General features: G+C 29.9%; 1 protein-coding gene across 1 annotated transcript; it reads right to left on the bottom strand.

Moving 5' to 3' along the window:
• Positions 1 to 293: 293 nt before the first annotated feature.
• On the bottom strand, positions 294 to 23,612 carry LOC143068445 (mitochondrial intermediate peptidase-like). Its single transcript, XM_076242524.1, has 20 exons — positions 23,518 to 23,612; positions 19,226 to 19,398; positions 18,368 to 18,541; positions 17,322 to 17,410; positions 15,068 to 15,215; positions 13,838 to 13,956; positions 13,327 to 13,390; positions 12,835 to 12,991; positions 12,378 to 12,426; positions 11,294 to 11,354; positions 10,949 to 11,001; positions 9,735 to 9,888; positions 9,341 to 9,418; positions 7,071 to 7,275; positions 6,479 to 6,549; positions 5,644 to 5,742; positions 4,862 to 4,996; positions 2,602 to 2,723; positions 1,936 to 2,009; positions 294 to 757 (listed from the first exon to the last, which is right to left on the bottom strand). Exons 2-20 carry the CDS (start codon positions 19,370 to 19,372, stop codon positions 681 to 683), a joined length of 2,076 nt encoding a protein of 691 aa, XP_076098639.1. The 5' UTR covers positions 19,373 to 19,398; positions 23,518 to 23,612; the 3' UTR covers positions 294 to 680.
• Positions 23,613 to 23,770: the final 158 nt, after the last annotated feature.

Genomic DNA, 23,770 nt, shown 5'->3' with positions numbered 1-23,770 from the left:
TTCAAGCACAAGAAATTATGCAAATTCCATAATTAAAAATAATTCTGAGTTGAAATAATAGCCTGTTTTTTGTTCTTATTCACTAGATTCCCCACTGTATAAGTCAAATAATTTATTATTTTCTTTTGTACTTTTACACATTACTAAACCTCAACAACTCTGAGGTCAAACCTCTACAATATAAATAACTCTTTTAGGTAAAATCTAGATTCAAAGAAATTCATATTTTATCCTCTATCTCTAGTACTGTTATTCTAATCTTGATACAAAAATCATAAATATTTGAGAAAATATTAATACTATAAAAGATGTTTTTAATATTTATTTTTTTTCATACATCTTTGGTACATTCATTAATACAATTGTATGAAAAATAAAAGACAACCTCACTGCAAAAAATCAATTCAATATAAATGGCAGTTGTATGATAAATATTTGAAAATAATAAGAATATTTTGAACTTTATTATGCAGCACTAATGTTTCACTCCAAATATTGACACACATCTAGATTTCATTGTCATTTAGATAAAATCATCAGGCAAAGAATATGATTTGAATGTTTGTGTCTCACACTTTCCTCAATTAGAAGCATACCCAAAGGGCAATAGTTTTCTCATAATATATAATATATTATATATCACATAAAATAGATTGTTTTCATTAAAACCATTATATCTGTCACGTAACATCTGAATCTATTTCCTGTATAACTGAGTCCACTAGTTTATCTATTGTTGGTTTGGCACCTAATAATGCTGAAATAAAGAAATAAGTAATTTTATCATGTGTTTTTCTATGTTGTGATGTTATACTATTGTTTCAGAAAAAGGGAGAAGGTTTGGTACCATTAAAACGTTTAATCCCGCTGCAAATGTTTGCACCTGTCCTAAGTCAGGAATCTGATGTACAGTAGTTGTCATTTGTTTATGTAATTTATACATGTTTCTCTTTTCTTGTTTTTTCATATAGATTAGACCTTTGGTTTTCATATTTGAATGATTTTACACGTCTAGTAATTTTGGGGCCCTTTATAGCTTGTTGTATGGTGTGAGCCAAGGCTCCGTGTTGTAGGCCGTACATTGACCTATAATGTTTTACATTCATAAATTGTTATTTGGATGGAGAGTTGTCTCATTGGCACTCATACCGCATCTTCCTATATCTAAACACTATTAATTCTGTATTAGCAAGCCTAAATATGAATCTATATCAAATCTAAAGAAATGATTGATGAAATGTTACACTGCATATATCTCAACTGTAAAATTGATGGAGATTGAGTGATAATAAGTGCCTATTCTGACTGAAAAACTTTCACTAATCTTTGTTACATTGATCGAAGAATCTATAAAACAAAATTTCTTATAGCTTTTTAATCATCTTTATGATATTATCTGTTTATCTTTGAATCTACTATATCATTTTTTCCCATTCTGCTTAGCTATATTACTAAACATTTTAACTTGCTCTTGCAATAACAACATTTAGTTTCCGTAATTGAATTTGTTTCTTATCTTAGATACTGTACAAGATATGAAGTATCAAGGTATTCTTCCTTCAGAAAAAAACAAACTTTAAACAAATAGTTTACACTAATTCGCTTCCCTGTATCTTTCATTCTGCAAAATTCATTGCTGATGAGACAAAAATAAAATCAAAACTGGTTCTGTCCTTTGAAACTTTAACTATTTTTTATATAGGCCATAGCTGATTCTCAAGGAAAAACAGGATATAACCTAGTTGCATGTTTTTATGAAAAAACTTTATGATGAATACTTTTATCTCTGTGAATTATATTTCTCTTAAAGCTTCATAGTACAATTGAAACATTTATCTTCAAAACTTTAATTTAATGAACATAAAAAATGTCCTTGGTTTGGAAATATACTAGTAATCAATTGAAAAACCATTGAAGTCTACATGTAATACAAACCTTCAAATAATTCTGATGGATGTTTTCCTCCTCCATGTGCCAGGACCTCCTGTCTATATTTTTCACCCATCTCTCTGGTAGAAAAAGACAGGTTTTAAATTCAGAATAAAAGAGATAGTGGGTAACTAACTCACTTTCCATAGAAATCAACAATTTACACATTTTAACCTATCTTTAACTTCATAAAATGTTCGAAAATGCTATTTTTTTGGCTAGCAAAAATGTTTCCTCCTATAATTTTCTCAAAAGATTTAAGAACTCAAAATTCCGATACATATGGGAAAATGAAATGTCACTCTATGTTATGTCATCACACAATTGTTTTAAAATCTTTCAAATATATATTTTTTTCAATTATTAATATTTCTGAATGCAAAATAGAAATAAATGCCTATTAAACATTCTTTAAAAAAATGATGTTTACTGTAATTTTTATTATAGTGGATTCATTTATTTTCATTGGTATCAATTTTTGTGGATTATTTATTTTTTTGTTTTGCAAAAGTCTGCTTAAAAAGCCTATAGAAAAATTGAAATTTGAAACATTTGAATTCATGGATCACCTGTGCCCACCAAACCCACTAAAATTGGTATCCAACAAATAATAATGAATTCACAGTATGATATCAAAAGGAAAATTACAACTATTAACTATCTAACATTTACCTGTCAAATGGGTCATTTTTAAAACACTGATGCCAAATCATAGCCGCTACAGCTCTGGACATGAGGTAGGAATAATATCTAGCACCATATCCTACTAGATGGCCAAATCTTAACTGCCATGCCTGTGAAGATAGAAATTATAAATAGTAATCTACAAGTGTGAAAAAGAGAAATGAATAATATCTAGCACCATATCCTGCTAGTTGGCCAAAAACCTTAATGTCATGCCTGTGAAGACATAAAATATGGTTATCTACTAGATTAAGGTAGCACAATACAAAGATTTTTTTACTTCCAATCACTAACCTTTGAAATGCTGTAACTTTCTTATGAATGCATAGAAAATAATAAAAGAGGTATATATAGATAGATAAAAGATCAATCTTTTAAATGAATGCAATATTTTTATTATGCAATTATTATGTAATCAATTATTATGCAATTAGTGGCAAAATATGGGTAGGTTCACTTGAATGAATTTAGCTCTATCATCTCTTTAACTATACAGAAAATTTTAACCAAATCTTAATCAACACTTCATGGGCTTCAAAAGGGTGTCTCAGATTGTCTCTATGGTGTTCCATTCTCTCATAAATCTCTAATTAGTGTAAACATCCTAACCACATAAAAGAAGAAAATGTTTAATTAGGTGTAAAATTTGTTCTATACATTCTATCTGAAATCTGAGACACCCTTTTGTAGATAATGGCCATAGGAACAACATATAATAAAATCAACCCTCTAGGGATACACATGCAGAAGCTAATTTCATTTGAAAGTGGAAATTTGGTGAAAAATATTTTAGACTCAGTTAACATTATAATTGGTGACATAATTGTTGCATAATACTAACATTGTATTAATTTGAAAGAGTAATCTGTTAGCTATCCAAAACTACTACTTTTATAAATTTTCAAGCATTATTAAGAAAGTTACAGCATGTTAAAACTTGGGAGTTGGAGTTATAAAATCTTTGTATTGTGCTACCTTAAATTATTATTCCTGAATATTGATAATATGAACTTATGAATATGGCATGTACATAAAGACTTTTTTTTTAATTTCTTTACTGAACCAACTTATTTTCGCGTTTAGCCCTTTCTAGTCCATTTCGCTGTGGTAAATTTCGTGATTCTCAAATTTACTTTGTGAAGTTATGTAAGGAAAAATCCAAGTTTTACATATTCTCGACAATTTATATTCGTGATATTTTTTCACTCGCGAAAGTCACAAAAATAAATCGCTCGCGAAAATTAGTTGGTTTACAGTATCAAGGTCATTGTTAGAAACATTACAGCTGGAATCTAGGTGAAAGGATCATGTGGGTATCATTGACAAACTGCAAAGAATATTCATGATTTATATGCTTCCCTTTTTTTGGGAGTTCTTTCTACCTTTCAACAATACTTGTTTGCTTGATGCTGTTTGTGTTTTTACATTTTCCTTGTATGTTTTTGGTTTGGCAAGATTCTCGTTTTAATTTTCATCAGTCACTTTAATACTACATGTATTCTGTAAAATAACTACATGTAGGACTACATCAAGCAAAACAAATAAGAAAAGTCAATGCTATTCTACATATCTTCTAAATGTATTTTTACATCCAGTACAGGTTAATTGTAACAAATTAGCATAGGGGTTACTTCTCTTGGATTATCAGAGAGTTGTTTTGCTATACCCCAGCACATCTTTGTGTGGACATTTATAAGAGAATTTTGCTTAAATAAGATATTCTTAATGTTTCTTGGTTATTTTCTAGCATTTCATACAATCTTGTAGAACAAATTCACAACTGATGTTGCTTTTGGTTGCTCTGGTCTAGCATGTTTTACTTTAATCTAAAATTGTTGCTTATTTTTATTGCATGCTATGTATATGAGTTCAACTTTGTATTACAGGTTGTTTTTAAATGTCAAATTGGATTGTTTTTATGTTATTTATATATGTTTTTATATTTGGTCAAAAGCTCCTTGTAGCTTGTGTTGTATATTTGTACTTTAATGCCGAATCAAAATAAAGTTTTCTTAACTTATCTTATCTTATTTTATGCGTTTTATTATAGAATCTTTATGAACAATAATTTGGTTCTGAGTATTCTTCATTTGGTTGATTATTTAGGTAATTACTCAAGTATAACTGGAGTGCCCCCCCCCCCCTTTTATAAAAATTTCTGGACCCGCTACTGTATACACCAACTTCATACTCTTCCTTTTACAGTAAATTCACACTTTCAAGTTTATTGTATAATATATATACTTACAGTACTAGGTACATATGGTATACCATAATATCTATTCTGGACTTCTTGTAGAACATCAGTGGTAGATTGGCCAACAACAGGCTTACCATGTAAAAACTGATCAACCAGTGAATAAAAAACTTGTAACTGAAGGTCCTAAAAAAAATGAAATATCTAAAGTAAAACATTTTTATGCCCCACCTACGATAGTACAGGGGTATTATGTGCGTTCGTTTGTTCGTCCTTCCATCCGTTCGTCCCGCTTCAGGTTCAAGTTTTTGGTCAAGATAGTTTTTGATGAAGTTGAAGTCCAATCAACTTGAAACTCAGTACACATGTGCCCTATTTTATAATATTCATAATTTAAATGCCAAATTAGTGTTTGACCCAATTTCACGGGTAAACCTTGCAATGATTGTATTGACCACCTTAAGTTGACCAATGGATTCTGACTGATTGGTTGATTGACTGATTGGTGTTTAACGCCACTTTCAACACTCAAGGCCTAGAGAAAACCACTGATCTTTGCTAGGAAAACTGACAATAATAGTCAATTGAGATTGGAGTTGAGTGTACCTGCCACATGCAGGTATCAAACTTACAATATCAGTGTTGACAGGCTAGTGATACAGAAATACAGCTAACAACATTTTCTAGCATTTTAACATTTAAGCATGGATGTCTTTTAAATTTATATAACTTACACCTTCTAATGTTTTTTTCAATATTGAAATTTTTCTAATTTCATTTCTAAGACAATATATCATTAACATTAACATAAACATATACAAACAAACACCTACTGATGCAGAGTACATTTTCTTTGCATGACACAACTCTGTGATGATATGTTCTGGTAAAGGTTCTCCAGTCTTGTAATGTCTGGTAAAGGAAGCAAGTACCTGAAATAAGTATCTATCATCATTAGTATGTAATTGTACTTCTGCTCTACAAAAATGGCATTTTCACAGGATATGGTAAACAGACTTGTACAAGAAGTTCCTGGTGATACACAGATATCACTCAGAATCGGTATTAGAAATGACAAAAAAAGTCCATGCTAAGCAGGTATTATATTAATTTTAAAGTACATGTATTGTCTTTTTCATGCTCAGTCGTTATTTCACATATTCAAAGTTACGTTAAACAAGAAGTGAAATATCAGAATGGCTCTGTTAAACTCAACATTATAAAGTTCTAGAAAATATAAAATCATTCCATTATACAGACTCTAAGTAGCCAACTCATGAAGGGGTAATTGGAACTGAATTTGAGTTTTTAAGACATTTGGTGAGATATGACACAGTGTCAGCTACCATTACTGATATATATAAAGAATTGTTACATGTATTAAAATTTATTTATTGAGAGACTCCTCCCAGCAATAATTCATTTCCTGTTTTAACTTTTCAAAGCAACACTTATCTTCCATGACACAAAATATACATATTAACAATACTATTTATGGATTCTGATTTTTATCACCAGCAAGTGAACATTGACCATCTCTTTTTATATAGTATTGCAACATGTGTTAAGTAGAGTATAATCAATTATTTCCTCTCCTTTCCATATGTGCTTATTTTGTATTTATTTTGTCAAATTGGTATTTAGACTTATTCTGATAATATTACTTACTCTTGGATCGGATATAAAGAACTCCATGAGTATTGATGGCACTTCTGCAAAATCTGTAGGACATCTTGTACCTATAAAGACAAAGAAATATATTAGAGAGAAAGAAAGATTAAATAACTACCTATGCACAGAAAAATAAGTAAAGCTAAAATTGGGGTTGTATAAAATGTTTCATAAAAGTGTCGTCTGTCATTTAAAATATATATGATATCTAACACTAACTATATACAACTCACTTAAATACATTAGTTTAAATATATTTCCTAGTCAAAATAATTCATAACAAATGGATAGAACATAAGTTTATACAACTTCGAATAGATGTCTATATAGACATAAAATTAATATGCTAATCTGGAGTCATTTGGTGTGTCAAAAGCATGATTTTAAGTAGAATGCAAACATTCTATTCATAAGATAGGTGAATAACTTAAATGTTCACACACTAAATATTAAGTTTAAGGAACAGCTGATTACAGTGAACACAGAAAGTTTTCCCTACCAGCAAGACAGTTTTACACCAAATGTCACCTTGACATAAATAGCTCAATACTAAACTCATACGTCATGTAGAATATAAAATATAACAAACCTGTGACATGTTGGTATCTTGTTCGTCCGAGCATTGAATGCATAGCATGGCCAAATTCATGGAATAAATTATCAACCATCCCAAGTGACAACAGAGAGGGCATGTGATTTTGTGGAGGTGGAAAATTTAATTGTAGAACAACTATTGGATGTTGATAAGATCCATCTTCTTTAAGTCTACTGCCTTGAATAGTGTAATGACAATCCTAAATAAAACAAAAATACAATGTCATCGGTAATAAGTGCAACTGTCATATAATGAACCTTTACAATTAAAATAGGGGCGAAAGATAACAGAGACAGTCAGTTACTAAATTAATTAACAGTGACATTAAACTTCATGTATGTTAAATATTTCTTTTGGAGTTAAGCAGCAGTACTGTAACAAGGAAATCTTTTGTGCACACATAATTACAAATATATTATTTTCTGTTTTTTTTCTTAGCATGTTATTGACTCCTTTTGTACAGTTTATGTTTCTGTTTCTTTTTCTTGACATGTTTTTTGTTTCTCTTTGTAAAGTTTTATGTTTCTGTCTATTTTTCAAAGGTATATGAAGCAGGGATTTTGCTAACGCTCGTCACTTTCGTAATTTACGAAAGAGTTTTCGCATTGACGAAAGTATTTCAAATCAATTTCATCACTTAAATTTTGAAAGTGTAAAAATACTTTCGCATTAAAATACTATATATCTACCTGTCTTTTTGTTTTTGACAAGTTTATGACCCCCAGGCAATTCACATTTTCAACAGGTGTTACAAGTTGTGATTACAACTAATCCGCTCATCACCATCGGATGGATCACTAATCCGTTAATTATTAATAAACCTCAAAATTGACCATCATAATTATTTCCACCAGGATATTAGTCAGTCAGCATTTCAACAACCACGAAATATAGTTTTGTCATTTGCAAAATTTTACCCTCTGGACAGTTCGCATTTAAATTTCAATATTTCAGAAACGACCACAATTTGATGTTCATTTGTCTTAGGCAGCAACCATTTGATTTTCTGGGGGGGGCTATGGTTTTTTTTGGAAAAAAAAGTTTGTTTCCAGTTTTTGGAGAAAAAAATAATTTGTTTTGAATTCTGAAAAAAAAAAATTGTTTGTTACACCCTCAGCCGCCACTATATGTAATGCTAAAATTGAAAGAAAAAAATTGTTTTCGACTTGTCGAGAAAAAAATAGATTGTTTTTCGCCACAGGCGAAAAAAAAAGTTTGTACAGAAAAAAAAACCATAGCCCCCCCCAGAAAATCAAATGGTTGCTGCCTTACATTTGTCACTCGAACGCATTTTCGTCATATCTAATAGAAATTTTCAACAAAAACTTTTGACAATTTCCATTTAAAATACAGAACTTTATTCAAAACATTCAGAAATATCTTCACGAGTTAAACTGGTGCTTCCTGTGCTCTGTGCTACGCATGCTTGAAAGTATTCATACGACTATTTATAGACATTAAAAATGTAAAATACGAGATCATTTAGAATCAATTAAAAAAGAGAGACAAATATATATCTCTTACTAAAGGAATTTAAATCGAAAAATGATAATTTCCTGATGAATCCGGACTCATTTGAATTTATTATCCACGTGTCACTTCCCATTTTCCTTTCATTTTAAAACCGAAAGTAGTAAACATGATCTATTCTTGATTTGTTTACAACTCCTTTCAGTCATTATAATCGTTCCAAAAAGCATTTTATACAGTTCCAACTTAATAGAAATCATTTTATTAGGATAATGATTATGCAGTGATATAATTGTTGCAAGTTAATATCTGCTGTGATTCCTTATTTAAACTGAAAAATGAATCCAACTTTTCAAAATGAATGTCCCCTGGAACAAACTGAAGAGAAATTGTGAACTAAGTTTCTGAATCCCACGTCAGAATCTTTCATAATATAGACCAATACAGTCAAATCATATAATACTGACTGCCAATCATGCCTATAAGTTCTTTAAAATCTGACAAAGTCAAAGATGAAGCTAGTAATATACATCCTTGGTCCCTAGCTGTTACACCAAAAAAAGGTTGATTTTGATAGCATGCAAAAGTGACTAAAGCCCTCAAAATCCTAGCTTTAACCCTGTATGAAGCAGGCTAATCAGCACATCATGATATCTAATAACCAACAAGTTACACCTATGAAATATATTTCAGTATAAATGCTATTTAATTTATTGCTTATGGCAGGATCTTTATCAGTTGTAATAATAAATAAAGAGTAATGATAAAGATTTAATTCTTAAAGTTATACAAACCTGATGTGACTTTCCTGCTCTTTCAAAGAAATCACAGTAAATATATCCTAAAACACCTTCTGTTTTATGGACAACAGCCTACAAAGAACAATTATTTTGAAAAAGCAGTTTTCACATTTAATAAACACATTTTTGTTTATCCCTTTTTTATGAAGTTATTTCATTTTGACAGTATTGATATTTGCACTCAATGAAGCATTTTTGAACAGGGAATGTATTGCTTTGTACACAGATGAAATATCTAATTTCTATCACAATATAAGAGCTTGACATACTGTAAGGACACATGTCTATCATTGAAGACTTCTTGGTACATGCTAACCTGTAAAATAATTTAAAAGATATGCTGTGTTCCCCTTTCTTCAATTTACTTCATAATACAATAAAAACATACCACTTTATGAACATCATATGACCAGATTTCACCAGGTTCTGTCTCCACATATTGTAATGTAACGTCATATAGACATCTGAACAGATTGTTTAATCCTTCCATACAACATCCAAGAGAAAAGTATGGTAACAAATCTTGATTGCGAAGGCTAACACTGTAAATAAAAAATAAAGTCTAGATAGAACTTACTTTTGATTAAAACAGAATCCATTGGAACTTATCTATTTAATCATAGCCATTATGCATATTCTACACCTTAATTTGTTTTGGTATTGGTTGTTTCCTTGACAACCAAGATATATAATTAAGAATTTGATTATATTTTATTATACCTATTTTCGTCATAATGTGTTAAAAAGGCATATATTTTTTTATATCTAAAATGTACCCATAAAGGATATTTTCCTTATTTCATATCCAAGTGCAACATTGTTTAAGGTTTATGACCCCTTCTGTAGCCATTTTTGTATGAACTTTTCAAACCTTCAATTGTATCAAATCTACAGATATAATGAATAATAGAGATAGGCCATTTTGTATATACCAAGGGGAAACTTGATGCAAAGCATTATTTTTTACTGTTGCATTGCATTTAATAGGAAAAGAGTACTTTGTAGCAAATAAACCAATATTTTTATAGAAAATCCACAGCCTTTAATACAAAGATTTTTGTTATAAAATTTGAAACATAGATTACTCACTTGCTTTTCTATGATGTGCTAGTATTTATTTTTTACAAAAAATTCTAACAAACCTGTAAATTCCAAAATGCCTAGTGCTGACTCACTAAAGTTGAGAGTACCCTAAAAGGTGTACTTGATTTGGTCCATATTTTTATCTATTTTAGCCAATAACTACATAAATAAACTTATTTTAAGGAAATCAAAGCTAGCACTGCATGCAATAATCCTATATCTATCAGTCATCAAATTGCAAAAAATGAGAGTACAAGGATAAAGGCTGTGGATTTTCTATAAAATTTCCATATGTTTAGCATTGAATCAACACAAGGGTATAAAATCACTAACAATTAAACAACATTATTATCCACTCATAAATTTTATTGTTATATCTTTGAAAAATCAACTGTTTAACCACCATCCTTCAAATTTTAACAGAAGTGATTTCTTACCCCTACCCCATCCCCCTTTGATTAATATTGTAACAGCCTTAATGTCTGATTTGGGTTTTTTTATAAGTCATTCTGTGCTTACCATCTGCCCTTAGCTAATGCAGTGTAGTAGGGTGGATCCCATGGCATAACCTTCTACAAAGAAAAAAAAACAGTGTTAGACCACGATACAGCAAGCATCTTTTTTTTAATTTAATTTTAAGCTCGTGTTTTTTTTGTATGGAAAATATGATAGAATTTGATCATGATCACAAAGAAATACATGTTTTATCAGAATTAAGCAAAAGTTGATTGAACTCTTATCTTCTATGTTATTTTACTGCAAATTAATTACAGACAAAATAAAAAAATCAAAATGGTATAAAAAATGACAAAACTGTAAATATCTTATATGCTGAAAAACAATTTAAATCAAGCTAGAGCTTACTTTTCCTACACCAGCTTCAGATTTCTTTATTTTCAAAATGTCTGTGTAGTCCTTATCAGCTCTGAAATGCAAATTGTAGTTATGATATGTATTCAATAAATGGGGGAATGTGTCCCAGGGATAGAGAAGATGCCCCTGCTTGCATACAAATGGACATAACTCAAAATCAGTAAAAGTGACGTGCTACCCAAATTCATACTGAATTAGAGTCTTTTGTAATTAGCACTATGTATAAGTTTCGTAACATTTGATTGAGGCAAACTTAAGTTACAGAAGGGAAAAGAAAAATTAAGCATTTTTTTCATTTGTAAAGGGGCATAACTAAAGAACAGTAAAAGTAACGCCACAACAATTAAAACTTGATCTGTGTTTTGTGGTTATAAGCATTGAGTATAAAATTCATATCATATGATTAATGAAAACTTGATTTAGTGAATGGAAACGAAAAATGCAGCAATTTTTTAATTTGTAAAGGGGCGTTTTCAACATTCAATTTTCAACTTTCAACATTCGTTTTTAACATTCAACATTCATTTTCAACTTTCAACATTCGGGCAAACCTTGAAGGTAAAAGTGACACCACTAAAATTAAAACTGGAAATTGTGTTTTGTTGTTATACACATTGTGTATAAGTTTCATAGCATTTAGTTAAGGCAATTTGATAAGGGCTAACAACATCAACTGTATATTTCCCTTGTTGAGTGTTATAATAAACCTATTCATGAAAACAAACTTTATTTATACACAATTATTTGTTTATTGATGATTTTTTCATTTAAAAGAGATACACAATACTTCAACTAAGTAGTGTAGGGGAAAAATCTGTATTAATTTGTTTGTACAAAACCAAACTTTCTCAGAAGAATAAAAATACAAATCAATAGGTTGATTGATTGATTGATACATATTTTACATCAAATGGCAATTCTTTATATATAGGACAGAAACCAGTAAATTATCTATAAGAATGCAGGTTCTGCAATGTAATTTATTCCTGATGACTTGCAACTGACCCCTCTGTGTGTTTTGACAAGGGTTCTTTTATATGTAGCAAGAGTGGCATAAAGTTATAAGCATAAATACCTTGATTTCACTCGGTTTGACAGTGTCTCTAAAAAGCTCATTACATTTTCTAGGAAAAAAAGAAGTTTATATTTAATGGTGAATTCGACAAGTAAAAATCTAAGAATTCTGCCAAAGTTTAAAACAAGGATAAGGTCATAAGCTAACATGAAGCTGTCAAAATGGCAGAAACCCAAGTTTTTCTACATATACTGTTACATTTATAAGTGTCATTGTTTTAATAATTAGGGAAATAACTTCTAAATGGCAAAGTGGAAATAGTCAATATGGAATTTGATTTAAAGAAATAGACAGCATTTGTTTTTTATTAAGGTATTGATTTTGAGGATTTTCACTGCCCACAAAAAAAGTATGAATGATTTTTTCCAGGTTTTCACTCTAAATAAAACTTCTATTGAAAAGCCTTTTGTGGTCTATATTTGTATATACCAGTGATTGTAAATATATAAAAGTTTACCTGGTGTGTCAGCCATTGTGCCTTTCAATGCTCTATGAGCAAAGGTTGGGAATCCCACTAGTTTGGCAAGATTGTATCGACATAAAAGTAAATTATTCAGTAAATCTTCTTGGTGTTTGTCTGGATGCAGAAATATTTTATATGCAGCCTCTCTAACCTGTAAACAAAAATAATTTTGGAAAAAAAAAAATAATTTGAATATAAACATTGATGCTAAATTTCAAGATTTGAGGAATTGTTCTTATATTTCTGGTTTCAAATACTAGTATATGAAGAACATTCTGTATAAAGCAATTTTTTTTAGGGCCATTTTCTGTTGTATTCATTGGCCCATACTCAATTAAAAATAAAATTACACTTAATGCCATTTGCTGACTTAATACTACTGGGAAATAGAATTCATTCAATTCTGTGAAAATGAAGGATTTTGTATGTTCATACCAAATTTTCAATGAAAAAAGAAGGAGATATAATATGTGATGTAAAACTTACAGTATCACTGTAATGATCAGTATAGAGTCCTGTTACATGGATATTGTCTCCTTCCATACTAAAACTGAAATTATAAAGTTGTGTTAATCAAATAATATGAAGGGAACATTATATAAACGTTTAACAACATCTAAATGTTTTGGCCTGCAGGTAGCATTCTTTTTCTTTATTTAAGAAACCAATGAAAAACCTTTAAAAAAAAATGTGGAAAATGGTGTGCACGAAGAAGAATTCTCAAATACTGTTGTTAGAACTGTATATTCATATTGCACAATTGGACCATATATTGTTTGTTTTTGTATAATCTTTTTGTTTGTCTTTGTTTTGATCATCCATCCCCCCCCCCCCCCCCTGAGATTTCAGGGTAATAGCGTTAAATGTGGTCTGTTTAACTGTTTTATAATTTTGGTATCCTGTTATCCTGCAGTTTTGTCCATTGAACAGAATTAGTGTCACAAATTAGTCCTTTAATATCTAGCCTCCAATTCCTTTTTTATTTTCCATATCTTACCAATCTCTTATATTTTCAGGTAAGTTCTGTTTGTATATAGCTCTTGCACTCTGCGTTCCTTTCATAAAGTGAGTTCCCAGTAACATTATATTCTCATTCAGTTGCACAAATTTCTTTCTCTGGAAATGAAATCTATACTCATTATCACTTATATTCTGTTATTTGAAATGTATTAGTTTAAATTTAAACATTATATAATTTATGTGTATCTCTAATTCTTAAGTTAAAACTGTAAAGTTAACTGTTAAAAAATCTGCTATTTTTTTATCATTGAAATGTACAACCTTTTGGAAGCTTTGCGTTTTTCTAATCAATAACATCTTTGTTTGATAATTTAGATCTTTATAAATAATTTTCAATGCAATATATAGAGAATAATACATGGCAAAATCCGTATCAATGCCGTATCATCCCGAGATACCAATATCAACCAGAGGGCCTTTAGGCCCGAGGGATGATATTGGTCGAGGATGAAACGGCATCTGATACGGATTTTGTCATGTTATATACGCTTTATCATATATTTCAACAGGAGAATATATATGAACTGCTTTCTGATCCCTAGCACCTGGGTTACTTTCAGCTCTACTTTTGTCTTGTTTTAAAAGAACTGCTCAATTACTCATCCAAAGCACCTGGGTTACCTTACAATTTGCGTGCTGTTGTTTTAAAAATATTTTGTTTATTGTATTTGTTTTGTGTGTTTTGTATGGTATTTCATTGAGTTCTTTTTTATAGTTGCATTTCGTAAGTTAGAAATATGAAAACTCAACGTTTGTTACGTAACGTTCCAAACAATGATGTCATTTAATAAATTGGGTCATGCCCAAATGACCGTTTATTTAGGACCCATTTTGAGGAAATTTTTTTTTGAAGAAGCTAGCATAAATTAAAACATAGTTAATGTAAAAAAAAAAAAAGAAAAAAAAATGAGTAGGGGTGTGATAAAGGATGCGATAAAGGGTAGGGGTGTGATAAAGGGTATGATAAAGGGTGCGCATCAAAGTTGTGCGATATGGATTAAACAGCAGGCTATTTATCAAATATTCAGAACTTCTGTAATTACTACTAAATGTATGATAAATTTTAATATTCTTTTCCTGAATGATGTAACCAGAAGTGAGTACTACGGGTATATTTATTTTGTTTTTGATTATAAATACACCACACATAATACACTCTCAAAACAATACCTTTATCATGGTGGTTTAGTCTAAAATATATATTTACTTTATCTTCTGTCAAATGTATGCCACTTTGTTCAAAGTCAAACAGGAATAATTCACCAACTCGTTGATCCATCTCATCTGTTGGTATGATATCACCATGCTCGATCACTCGACACAAAGCTCTATATATTTCTGTATTTGTATTCAAACTAATAAAAAAATACTTTTCTGTTACAATAGATTTTGATAAAAAAAAATCTGTCTTTTGTTAAACCATACCTGCCAACTTTTGAAAGTGCCCATGGGGGTTTTAGTGCGCGACAACAATTTCAAAGGTTAAGTTCTTTGCGACGTATTTTGCGCGTGTTGTTTTGTGGTCTATAAAAAGTGTCATATTTGTATGATGAGCTTACAAGCCTTTTTCTTAAGGATATTTGCATGATTCTAGTTATTATATCAATAGAAAAGATGAACATGTAGCTATAAGACCAGGATTTATTTTCAAACTTAAATTAGAAAAGTTTTTACAAATATAATGAATTTTCCCATTTTCAAGTAAAAAAAAATTTCTAATTTATTTTTTATTATAGTCAAATGACCCTTGTCTTAGGGACAGTCCCCCATTTACCTGTTTGTTTGGTTCCTGTGAAAAATAAAGAATAGTACATTGTACTTTAATGATTCGATAATTGAATAGATAAATAACATATGTTAAAGCAAGTGTAATGTCAATAAATTAGTGAATAAACTACTATTTATTATCTTGATGGTAGTACTGCATCATTGAATTTTGTCAATCAGCCATGCTTTTATTCTTAATCTGTGTAAGAACCTCATTGAAGGTGAAAAATCACCCATGTTCAAGATTTTAAAATTCTACAACACAAGTTCAAAATCTAGCATGTTAGAATAATCTTGAGAAAAAACGTTTTTGATTGGCTCATTAATTTGATCACAAGAAACACTGAATTTGATTGGCTAACACGATTGTCTCCCTTGAACACAGTTCAAAATCGGGAACAATGAAATTTTTCGTGTAAATTTTCACAAAATCGTGTTTTATAGCTTTTTTCACGATCACGATCGTGCAATCGTGACAAAGGGTCAAAATCGTGTAGTACACGCCTAAATCGTGAAAGTTGGCAGGTATGTTAAACTATTTGACACTTACATTTCCATTTTGCAATTGTATCTAAGTATCTATGAAGTACTTATAGTTTCTTTATTTTATTTTTATCATACACAATGCTAAAAATCATAAAACTCCCAAAGCCAAATTTTTATGCATGTATTTCAAAACAAACAGAAGATCAGAATATCAGTATTAAACAGTGCCAGATTTTATTGAAAATTCTACTGTTGTACGGTAAATTCAAAACCACAGTCTTTCAATAATATTTTACCTTTTAATAATGAATGAATAGTTTTAATATTATTCAAATACAGTAAAAAGTTCCATGCAGTAAGTGGAGATAACTCACTGGCACACAGGCATCAAAACTTTGAAGTAAGTGGAGATAACTCACAGTGACATTAAGTCAAAACTTTGAAGTAAGTGGGGATAACTCACAGTGACATTAAGTCAAAACTTTGAAGTAAGTGGAGATAACTCACTGTGACATTAAGTCAAAACTTTGAAGTAAGTGGAGATAACTCACTGACATTAAGTCAAAACTTTGCAGTAAGTGGAGATAACTCACTGTGACATTAAGTCAAAACTTTGAAGTAAGTGGAGATAACTCACAGTGACATTAAGTCAAAACTTTGGAGTGGAGATAACTCACTGTGACATTAAGTCAAAACTTTGGAGTAAGTGGATATAACTCACTGTGACATTAAGTCAAAACTTTGTAGTAAGTGGAGATAACTCACAGTGACATAAAGTCAAAACTTTGAAGTAGGTGGAGATAACTCAATGTGACATTTAGGGTTCAAAACTTTAAGAACACATGGGTTAAATTTAATCATTAAAAATTTCAAGAAAAGAATATTGTAAATGTATTCAAGAATAAAATAGCAAGTTTTGTAATGAGTTTACCTCATCTTTTAAAATCAGGCAAATAATCATAAGAAATGTTTGACAATATATTATTTGTACTGATTGTAAAAGCCAAAACATCATAATCTAATCAATAAGGTGAATTGTGTGTTGTGTTCTGAGAAATGTTATATTTGACAAAATCAATTACCCGGTAATAAACAATGATTTTAGAGATTATTTTCAAAAATAAAATCACACATGTCAAGCAGGATAACCTTTATAAAGTATTTTTATCCATTATTACAATTGATTTCATTAAAATAAAATGATATACCTTTCTACAATGCTGGTAAGTTTAATGCAAGCCTCCTCTGCAGCATAAGCAAACTGGGCATCTGGATGGGCAACTCTAACAAAATCTGACTAAAAAAAAAGTTACATCAATGTAATCTTCTAAATTTGTTTACTAATATTAATTGTTACACTTATCTTTATTAGATTTTATCTGGCAGTATCACAATAATTTGATTGACCTTTATCATGCAAATTTTTTTTTCATCATACTACAACAGAAAAGTCATCTCAACATTTGGGTTCAAATACCAATACTAAATAATTTCAGAATAGGATTTTACTACGAAAGTTAAGAAGATAATTAGGATCAATTAGGTTTGAACTGACCCCTTGGTATCAGGTTAGATCTTTTATTTACTGGTAAAAAAACAAAAGACATATAAATGTGAAGAACAGTGATAACAATTCTAAAATAATTTGGTAATAAGGTCTGGTGTGGTGTGTACATGTAAATCAACTCATCATGGATACCCTGAAATTTTGTATTTGCGCCAGATGCATGATTCATCTAACAACAAGAATGTGTCCATAGTACAAGAATGCCCCACTCGCACTATCATTTTTTATGTTCAGTGGACCGTGAAATTGGGGTCAAAACTTTAATTTGGAATTAAAATTAGAAAGATCATATCATAGGGAACATGTGTACTAAGTTTCAAGTTGATGTAACTTTAACTTCATCAAAAACTACCTTGACCAAAAACTTTAACCTGAACTTCGCACTATCATTTTCTATGTTCAGTGGACCATGAAATTGGGGTCAAAACTATAATTTGGCATTAAAATTAGAAAGATCATATCATGGGGAACAAGTGTACTAAGTTTCAAGTTGATTGAACTTCAACTTCTTCAAAAACTACCTTGACCAAAAACTTTAACCTGAAGCGGACAAACGAACAGAGGCACAGACCAGAAAACATAATGCCCCTCTACTATCGTAGGTGGGGCATAAAAAAGTTTGAAGGCCAAATAAGATGATGCTGATACAACAATCATTGCCATTAAAATAATAAATGTTGTAAATACCATATCAGCTACTCTGCAGATAGAGTCTGACATCTGATCAAATATCTGTACAATCTTTCTCTTCCTGTTAGTACTTGTAGTCTCTTTAACCAGATCATCAATTTCATTTTCAACTTGTTGTTGTAAAAGATAAAATCCTTCATGGCTGGATAATTCTGGTATTAAAAACAAGCCCTACAAAAAGAGATAAAAAATATTAATATTTGATAGCAAACAAACAATTAGACATGAAAAATAGCAGGATAAAACAGAAGTAAAAGGTGTTAGTATAAAACTAATTGCTAAGGCAAAAATCAGGATAACAACAACATGCCTGAGTTTTCTGCTTATTATAACTCATTACATTTTCTGCTAATTGTGTGGTGACTTGTTGTCATGGAATTCTCAAAACAATTTATATGTAAAGGTTAAAACAGAATCTATTTGTTTTTTAAGCAAACACCAAATGCAGTAAACAAGATATGCATCTGCATGCCCCATTGTGATTAAAACTAAAGTACAAAAGTAGAAAAAGAAGAAAAGAAGTAAAGAAGTAAAAAAGTTAAACCTACATACAGAAATATATAATAGGAATTAAACAGACACATTCACAGATTATGACAGACTTTTGCATTATAATAAGTAAAACAAAATTTGCGAGGTTGAAATAAACTTTTTCAATATAATTAGATCAAATGTTATTTGAATGCCAATGTGAAAGCTTCTTAAAACACAGTAGAAACTTTAAGACAAAAGTTTACCATAAATTTATATGAATTTTAGAGCAATTCACCTAAAAACAGAAGCATTCCTTGTTGAAAATCAACCTGTTAAGAAAAAAAAAGTGCACTGAATAACTATTACATGTGCAATACTCACTGACTGTCCCTTTCTCAAATTAAGATTAAACTTCTTTGATGGTTTGGCATTAAAAGACTGAGTTAATGGTGATAAAGTTGACACAGATCTCCTTAAGATGACTGGTTGGATGTATCTTAAAGAGCGCCTTCCTATAAACCAAACCATACTGGAATTTGTTTAAGGTCTATCACCTGTAAGATATAAATAAAAAATCTCCTATAGTTTTAATTCTACAAATCTGTTTTATAGAGTCAAAAATAACAAATAATAAGTAGAGACAATTGACATGTCACCAAAGGTCTTGTTAGCAAATTTTTGAATGAAACACAGACATAATTTATTAATACTGATGTAAAATCATTTCATTCAAAGGGTATCAATTTTTATAAATTTGATACAGGCATTTATCTACATGTATGATGTTTTTTAATGAATTTAAAGTTTTGTTTAAATTCAAGCACAAAGTACATGTGTTTTTGGTGGCCAATATACCAACAGTTCACATTTCACAATTATCCAGGTATTACACAGGGAACATTAAAAAATATTTTTTTGAAAATACATGATCATGTAATACATATCCTTAAACAAATTTATTTCCAGATTTTTATAGTAAAAATTTGTAAGAGTTCCACAGAACCCAGTGTCTTGCCTACTTTTGCTGTAAATCGCAGGCTCAACAAAAATGAGGAAAAAATCAATAAAAATATTCCTCTTCATACTATCTTCAGATTGTTAGAAGCTTCTGTCTGCGTTTGTAAATAATCCAGGATTATAATTTTATGAATCTAATGAATGTTTTTAAAACTTTAAATGCAGACTGTATGTAATGTTAAATGGGAAAAAACTAAGTCCATTTATAAGTAAAATACAGATGCACAGGTATACAATTTTAACTTTTAAAATTTCCTTCTAGATACTAGCTTTAGATCATAAACAAGCTTCTATTCAAGTTTGGTACAAATCAAGGATATAATAAGAAAGTTATTAAAATTTTAAAAACTTTAACCACAGAGTGAATGTGTTTTTCTTGGCAGAAAATCTAACTCCATTTAAAAGTAAAATACGGAAAAAATGGATATATTTTTTTTCAAAATTTACTTCTGGATACTATCTTAAGATCATAAACAAGCTTCTGTCTAAGTTTAGTACAAACCCAGGATATTTTAAGAAAGTTATTAAAATTTTAAAAACTTTAACCACAGAGTGAATATAATGTTTCACCGCAGAAAAACTAAGTCAATTTGTAAGTAAAAAATACGGAAAAATGGAATTTTATTTTTACAAAATTTACTTCTAGATACTATTTCATGATCATAAACAAGCTTCTGTTCAAGTTTGGTAGAAATTGAGTATAGTTTGAGAAAGTTAGTAAACTTTCAAAAACTTTAACCACAGAGTGAATAATTGTGGAAACCGCCGCCGACAAAGACAGAATGTAGGATCGCTATGTCTCGCTTTTTCGACTAAAGTCGAAGGCTCTACTATAATATGAGGCAGGCATTACCTGTAAAAGGGGACGAAAGTCTATATGATAATTTTTTTTTCAATTCAAACATATTTTATTCAAACTTCAAACTTGGTTAAAAAAAACACGGAAATGCCGTAACGTTTCCGATTTTGGTTCTGTTGTTAGGGACTTTAGTAGTGACGTTATTTATGTTATGAAGACATATTCAATGTAAACAAAGAAATGCTATCATTAGGTAATGTTTTTTCATATCAAAGAATTATCAAAAATAAAATTGGTATTGTGTTCCTTCTTATAATTTACTTGACTGATAGATATAAATTTTACTCAAAGTTTCCTGTCAAAGAGACCAGAAAGGAAGTACATTTCTGCGCAAATGCAGGAATTTAAAAAAGACTGAAAATAAAAAAGTTAACGATTTTGAGTTCATTAATAGAATGAAAATTTCAGGAAATTTTCCTGTTTTTTTATTTTATTATTTTTCTTCTGTAATTGGGGACTTCGTCCCTATATTAATCACATATAATGTGTTAGTAGGGATTCTACGCCAAAGATCACAACACTTAATAATAAATTTATCATATTCTTATATTAGGCCATGGTTTTTTAATTTGTTGGTTTACGGATCCGCCGACTCGATTTTGCCGATTTTCAGAATAAAAATAAAATTGACTTTTCATGCTTTTTTATTCCCGCCGACCATAAAAAATGTATAAACCCTGAAAAATAATTAAAATATTCTTTTTTTTATGAAATGTAATGCATTAATCACTAACAAAATTGATAACACTTTCTGTTGTGAAAAAATAGAACTTCCAGTTTACGTTTCTAAAAATAGACAAATCAATTATAACTGACCTTGAAATGTTGTTTGCGCAAATATTGCAGAACGAAACCTGTGTTTAAAACCACTGACACAATAAGTTTGTTTCCCTTATTTGTCATTAGTCCGTAAGATGCATCATCTCATAGGAATAGACTTGTCCAAATGTGATATCATGTTAAAATACTGAATATTCACAAATCATTTGGAATTTTCTTGTTTCATAGATAAAAAAAAAATATCGGTCATTTGGATAAAAAAAGGGAATGCATGACAACAGATTAACCCAATATTCTCGTTTTCCAGTGGTCGTGTGTATTACGTTTTTTGACACTTGTGTTGAAACTTAAACGACGTTTTTACATTTTTTTTCTTTATCAGTTTTCGTGCTTGAAGATCATTATTCACCAAGTTTTCTGGAATTCATTAAGAGCAACGCGACTCTGTTTTTCTTGTTTGTTAAATGACGATTTAATTTCGTCTTTGTTCATGTACACCCCTTTTTTACAGGAAATTATTAGATGCGATGTTTATGACAGCTGAGCAATAATATTTCATCGAAATAAAATTTAAGAAATGATGACAAAATAGCATGTAAGGAAGGTGAAATATATATATTATGCATATTTTTCTGTCTTGAAAGATATTTTTTTTCTTGTTTGTTAAATGACGATTTAATTTCGTCTTTGTTCATGTACACCCCTTTTTTACAGGAAATTATTAGATGCGATGTTTATGACAGCTGAGCAATAATATTTCATCAAACTAAAATTTAAGAAATGATGACAAAATAGCATGTAAGGAAGGTGAAATATATATATTATGCATATTTTTCTGTCTTGAAAGATATTTTTTTTCTTTTTTTTCCCTGACCGACCGACCGACCCGACTTTTTTATTGGAAAAATCTGTAAACCAACAAATTAAAAAACCGTGGCCTTACATGCTTCTTTCCCTAAGAAATTAAGCCATGTTCTTATTCCAAAAAATCATGGGCTGCAAGTAATCAACCTCACAATTGAGATTTCAATGTCAACTGAGTTTTGAAAAATGCCAAAAATCAATGTGGAAATTTGTTTTACCGTTTACAAGCCAATATGAATGTATGAAGCCACGTAGTAACAGAGTTATTGAACCTATTGTCACATCATATGTTTTTGTACGTCATATGCAATTATACTATGCAGACTTTTTCAATGGATATTGTGGCATCTAAAATGCTAATACCAGTATTATGGGGACGAAGTCCCCAACTATGGTAGAAAAATCAATAAGAAAAAAAAAAAAAAAAATCGGGAAAATTTCCGGAATTTTTCATCCTACTATTCATTCTACTAATGAACTCAAAATCGTTAACTTTTTTTTCAGATCTACTTCCTGTTCCGGTTTTCACCACATTTGCGCAGAAATCTACTTCCTTTTTCGGTCTTGTTTGCATGAGACTTTGAATAAAATATATATTTATCAGTCTAGTAAAATATAAGATTGGAACTTGATACAAATTCATTTTTAATAATTGTTTGATATGAAAAAAAAACGTTACCTGACAAAAGCGTTTTTGTTTACATTGAATATGACGTCATAACTTAAAGAACGTCACAGCTAAATCCCTAACAACAGAACCAAAATCGGAAACGTTACGGTATTAATGTTTCTTTCATAAACATGTTTGAATTAAAAAAAAATAATACATACAGACTTAATCCCCATTCACAGGTTATGCTTACCTCATATTATTGTGACAAATAAACCCGTGTCCTTGGAAATATTGATTTCATTCAATAATCAATTAACTGTTATGATGTCAAAAATTAACAGGAATAACTGAGATGTCCAGTACTTGTGGTGGATAGGGATATTATAAGTTGTATAAATAGAAAAACTTGTAAAACCTTTTTTTTAGCAAAATATCTTATTTATCTATGAAAAAAGTATGATAATTCGTTTAACAGTGTCTCATGAGCCCTTCGTTTAGGGAACTATGACATTTCTGTTAAGTTGTGGCATTTTTGTCTACCTTTCCTTCAATATCGAATATATTTCTTGATTTTTAAACATAATTTTAACTTTTTCACTTCAAAACATGGGCGCAGACATCTTGAATCTCGTTGAATGAATTTACACGTGATTGCTAAAAATTTAATCATAAACCTAAAAGTTAAAAATAAGAATGCAACGTACAAATGAATGTGTCCATTGCTTATAATCATTACGTAGCTATACAAGTTGCTACTATGTCCAAATGTCAAAATTATTACAAATTGTAACCT

The sequence above is a fragment of the Mytilus galloprovincialis genome, chromosome 3 (assembly GCF_965363235.1).
Source record: "Mytilus galloprovincialis chromosome 3, xbMytGall1.hap1.1, whole genome shotgun sequence".
Lineage (NCBI taxonomy): Eukaryota > Metazoa > Mollusca > Bivalvia > Mytilida > Mytilidae > Mytilus > Mytilus galloprovincialis.
Note: the sequence above shows the minus strand (reverse complement) of the source record. Positions and strands in the feature narration are given on the sequence as shown.

Excerpts from the sequence above, each read along its gene's own strand:
- LOC143068445 (XM_076242524.1), bottom strand. The coding sequence starts at position 19,372 with ATGGTTTGGTTTATAGGAAGGCGCTCTTTAAGATACATCCAACCAGTC. Across the intron at positions 9,889-10,948 it reads GCATTAGCTAAGGGCAGATG|TGTTAGCCTTCGCAATCAAG; the intron begins GTAAGCACAGAA and ends TTTTATTTACAG. Across the intron at positions 7,276-9,340 it reads GAGCAGGAAAGTCACATCAG|GATTGTCATTACACTATTCA; the intron begins GTTTGTATAACT and ends TGTTTTATTTAG.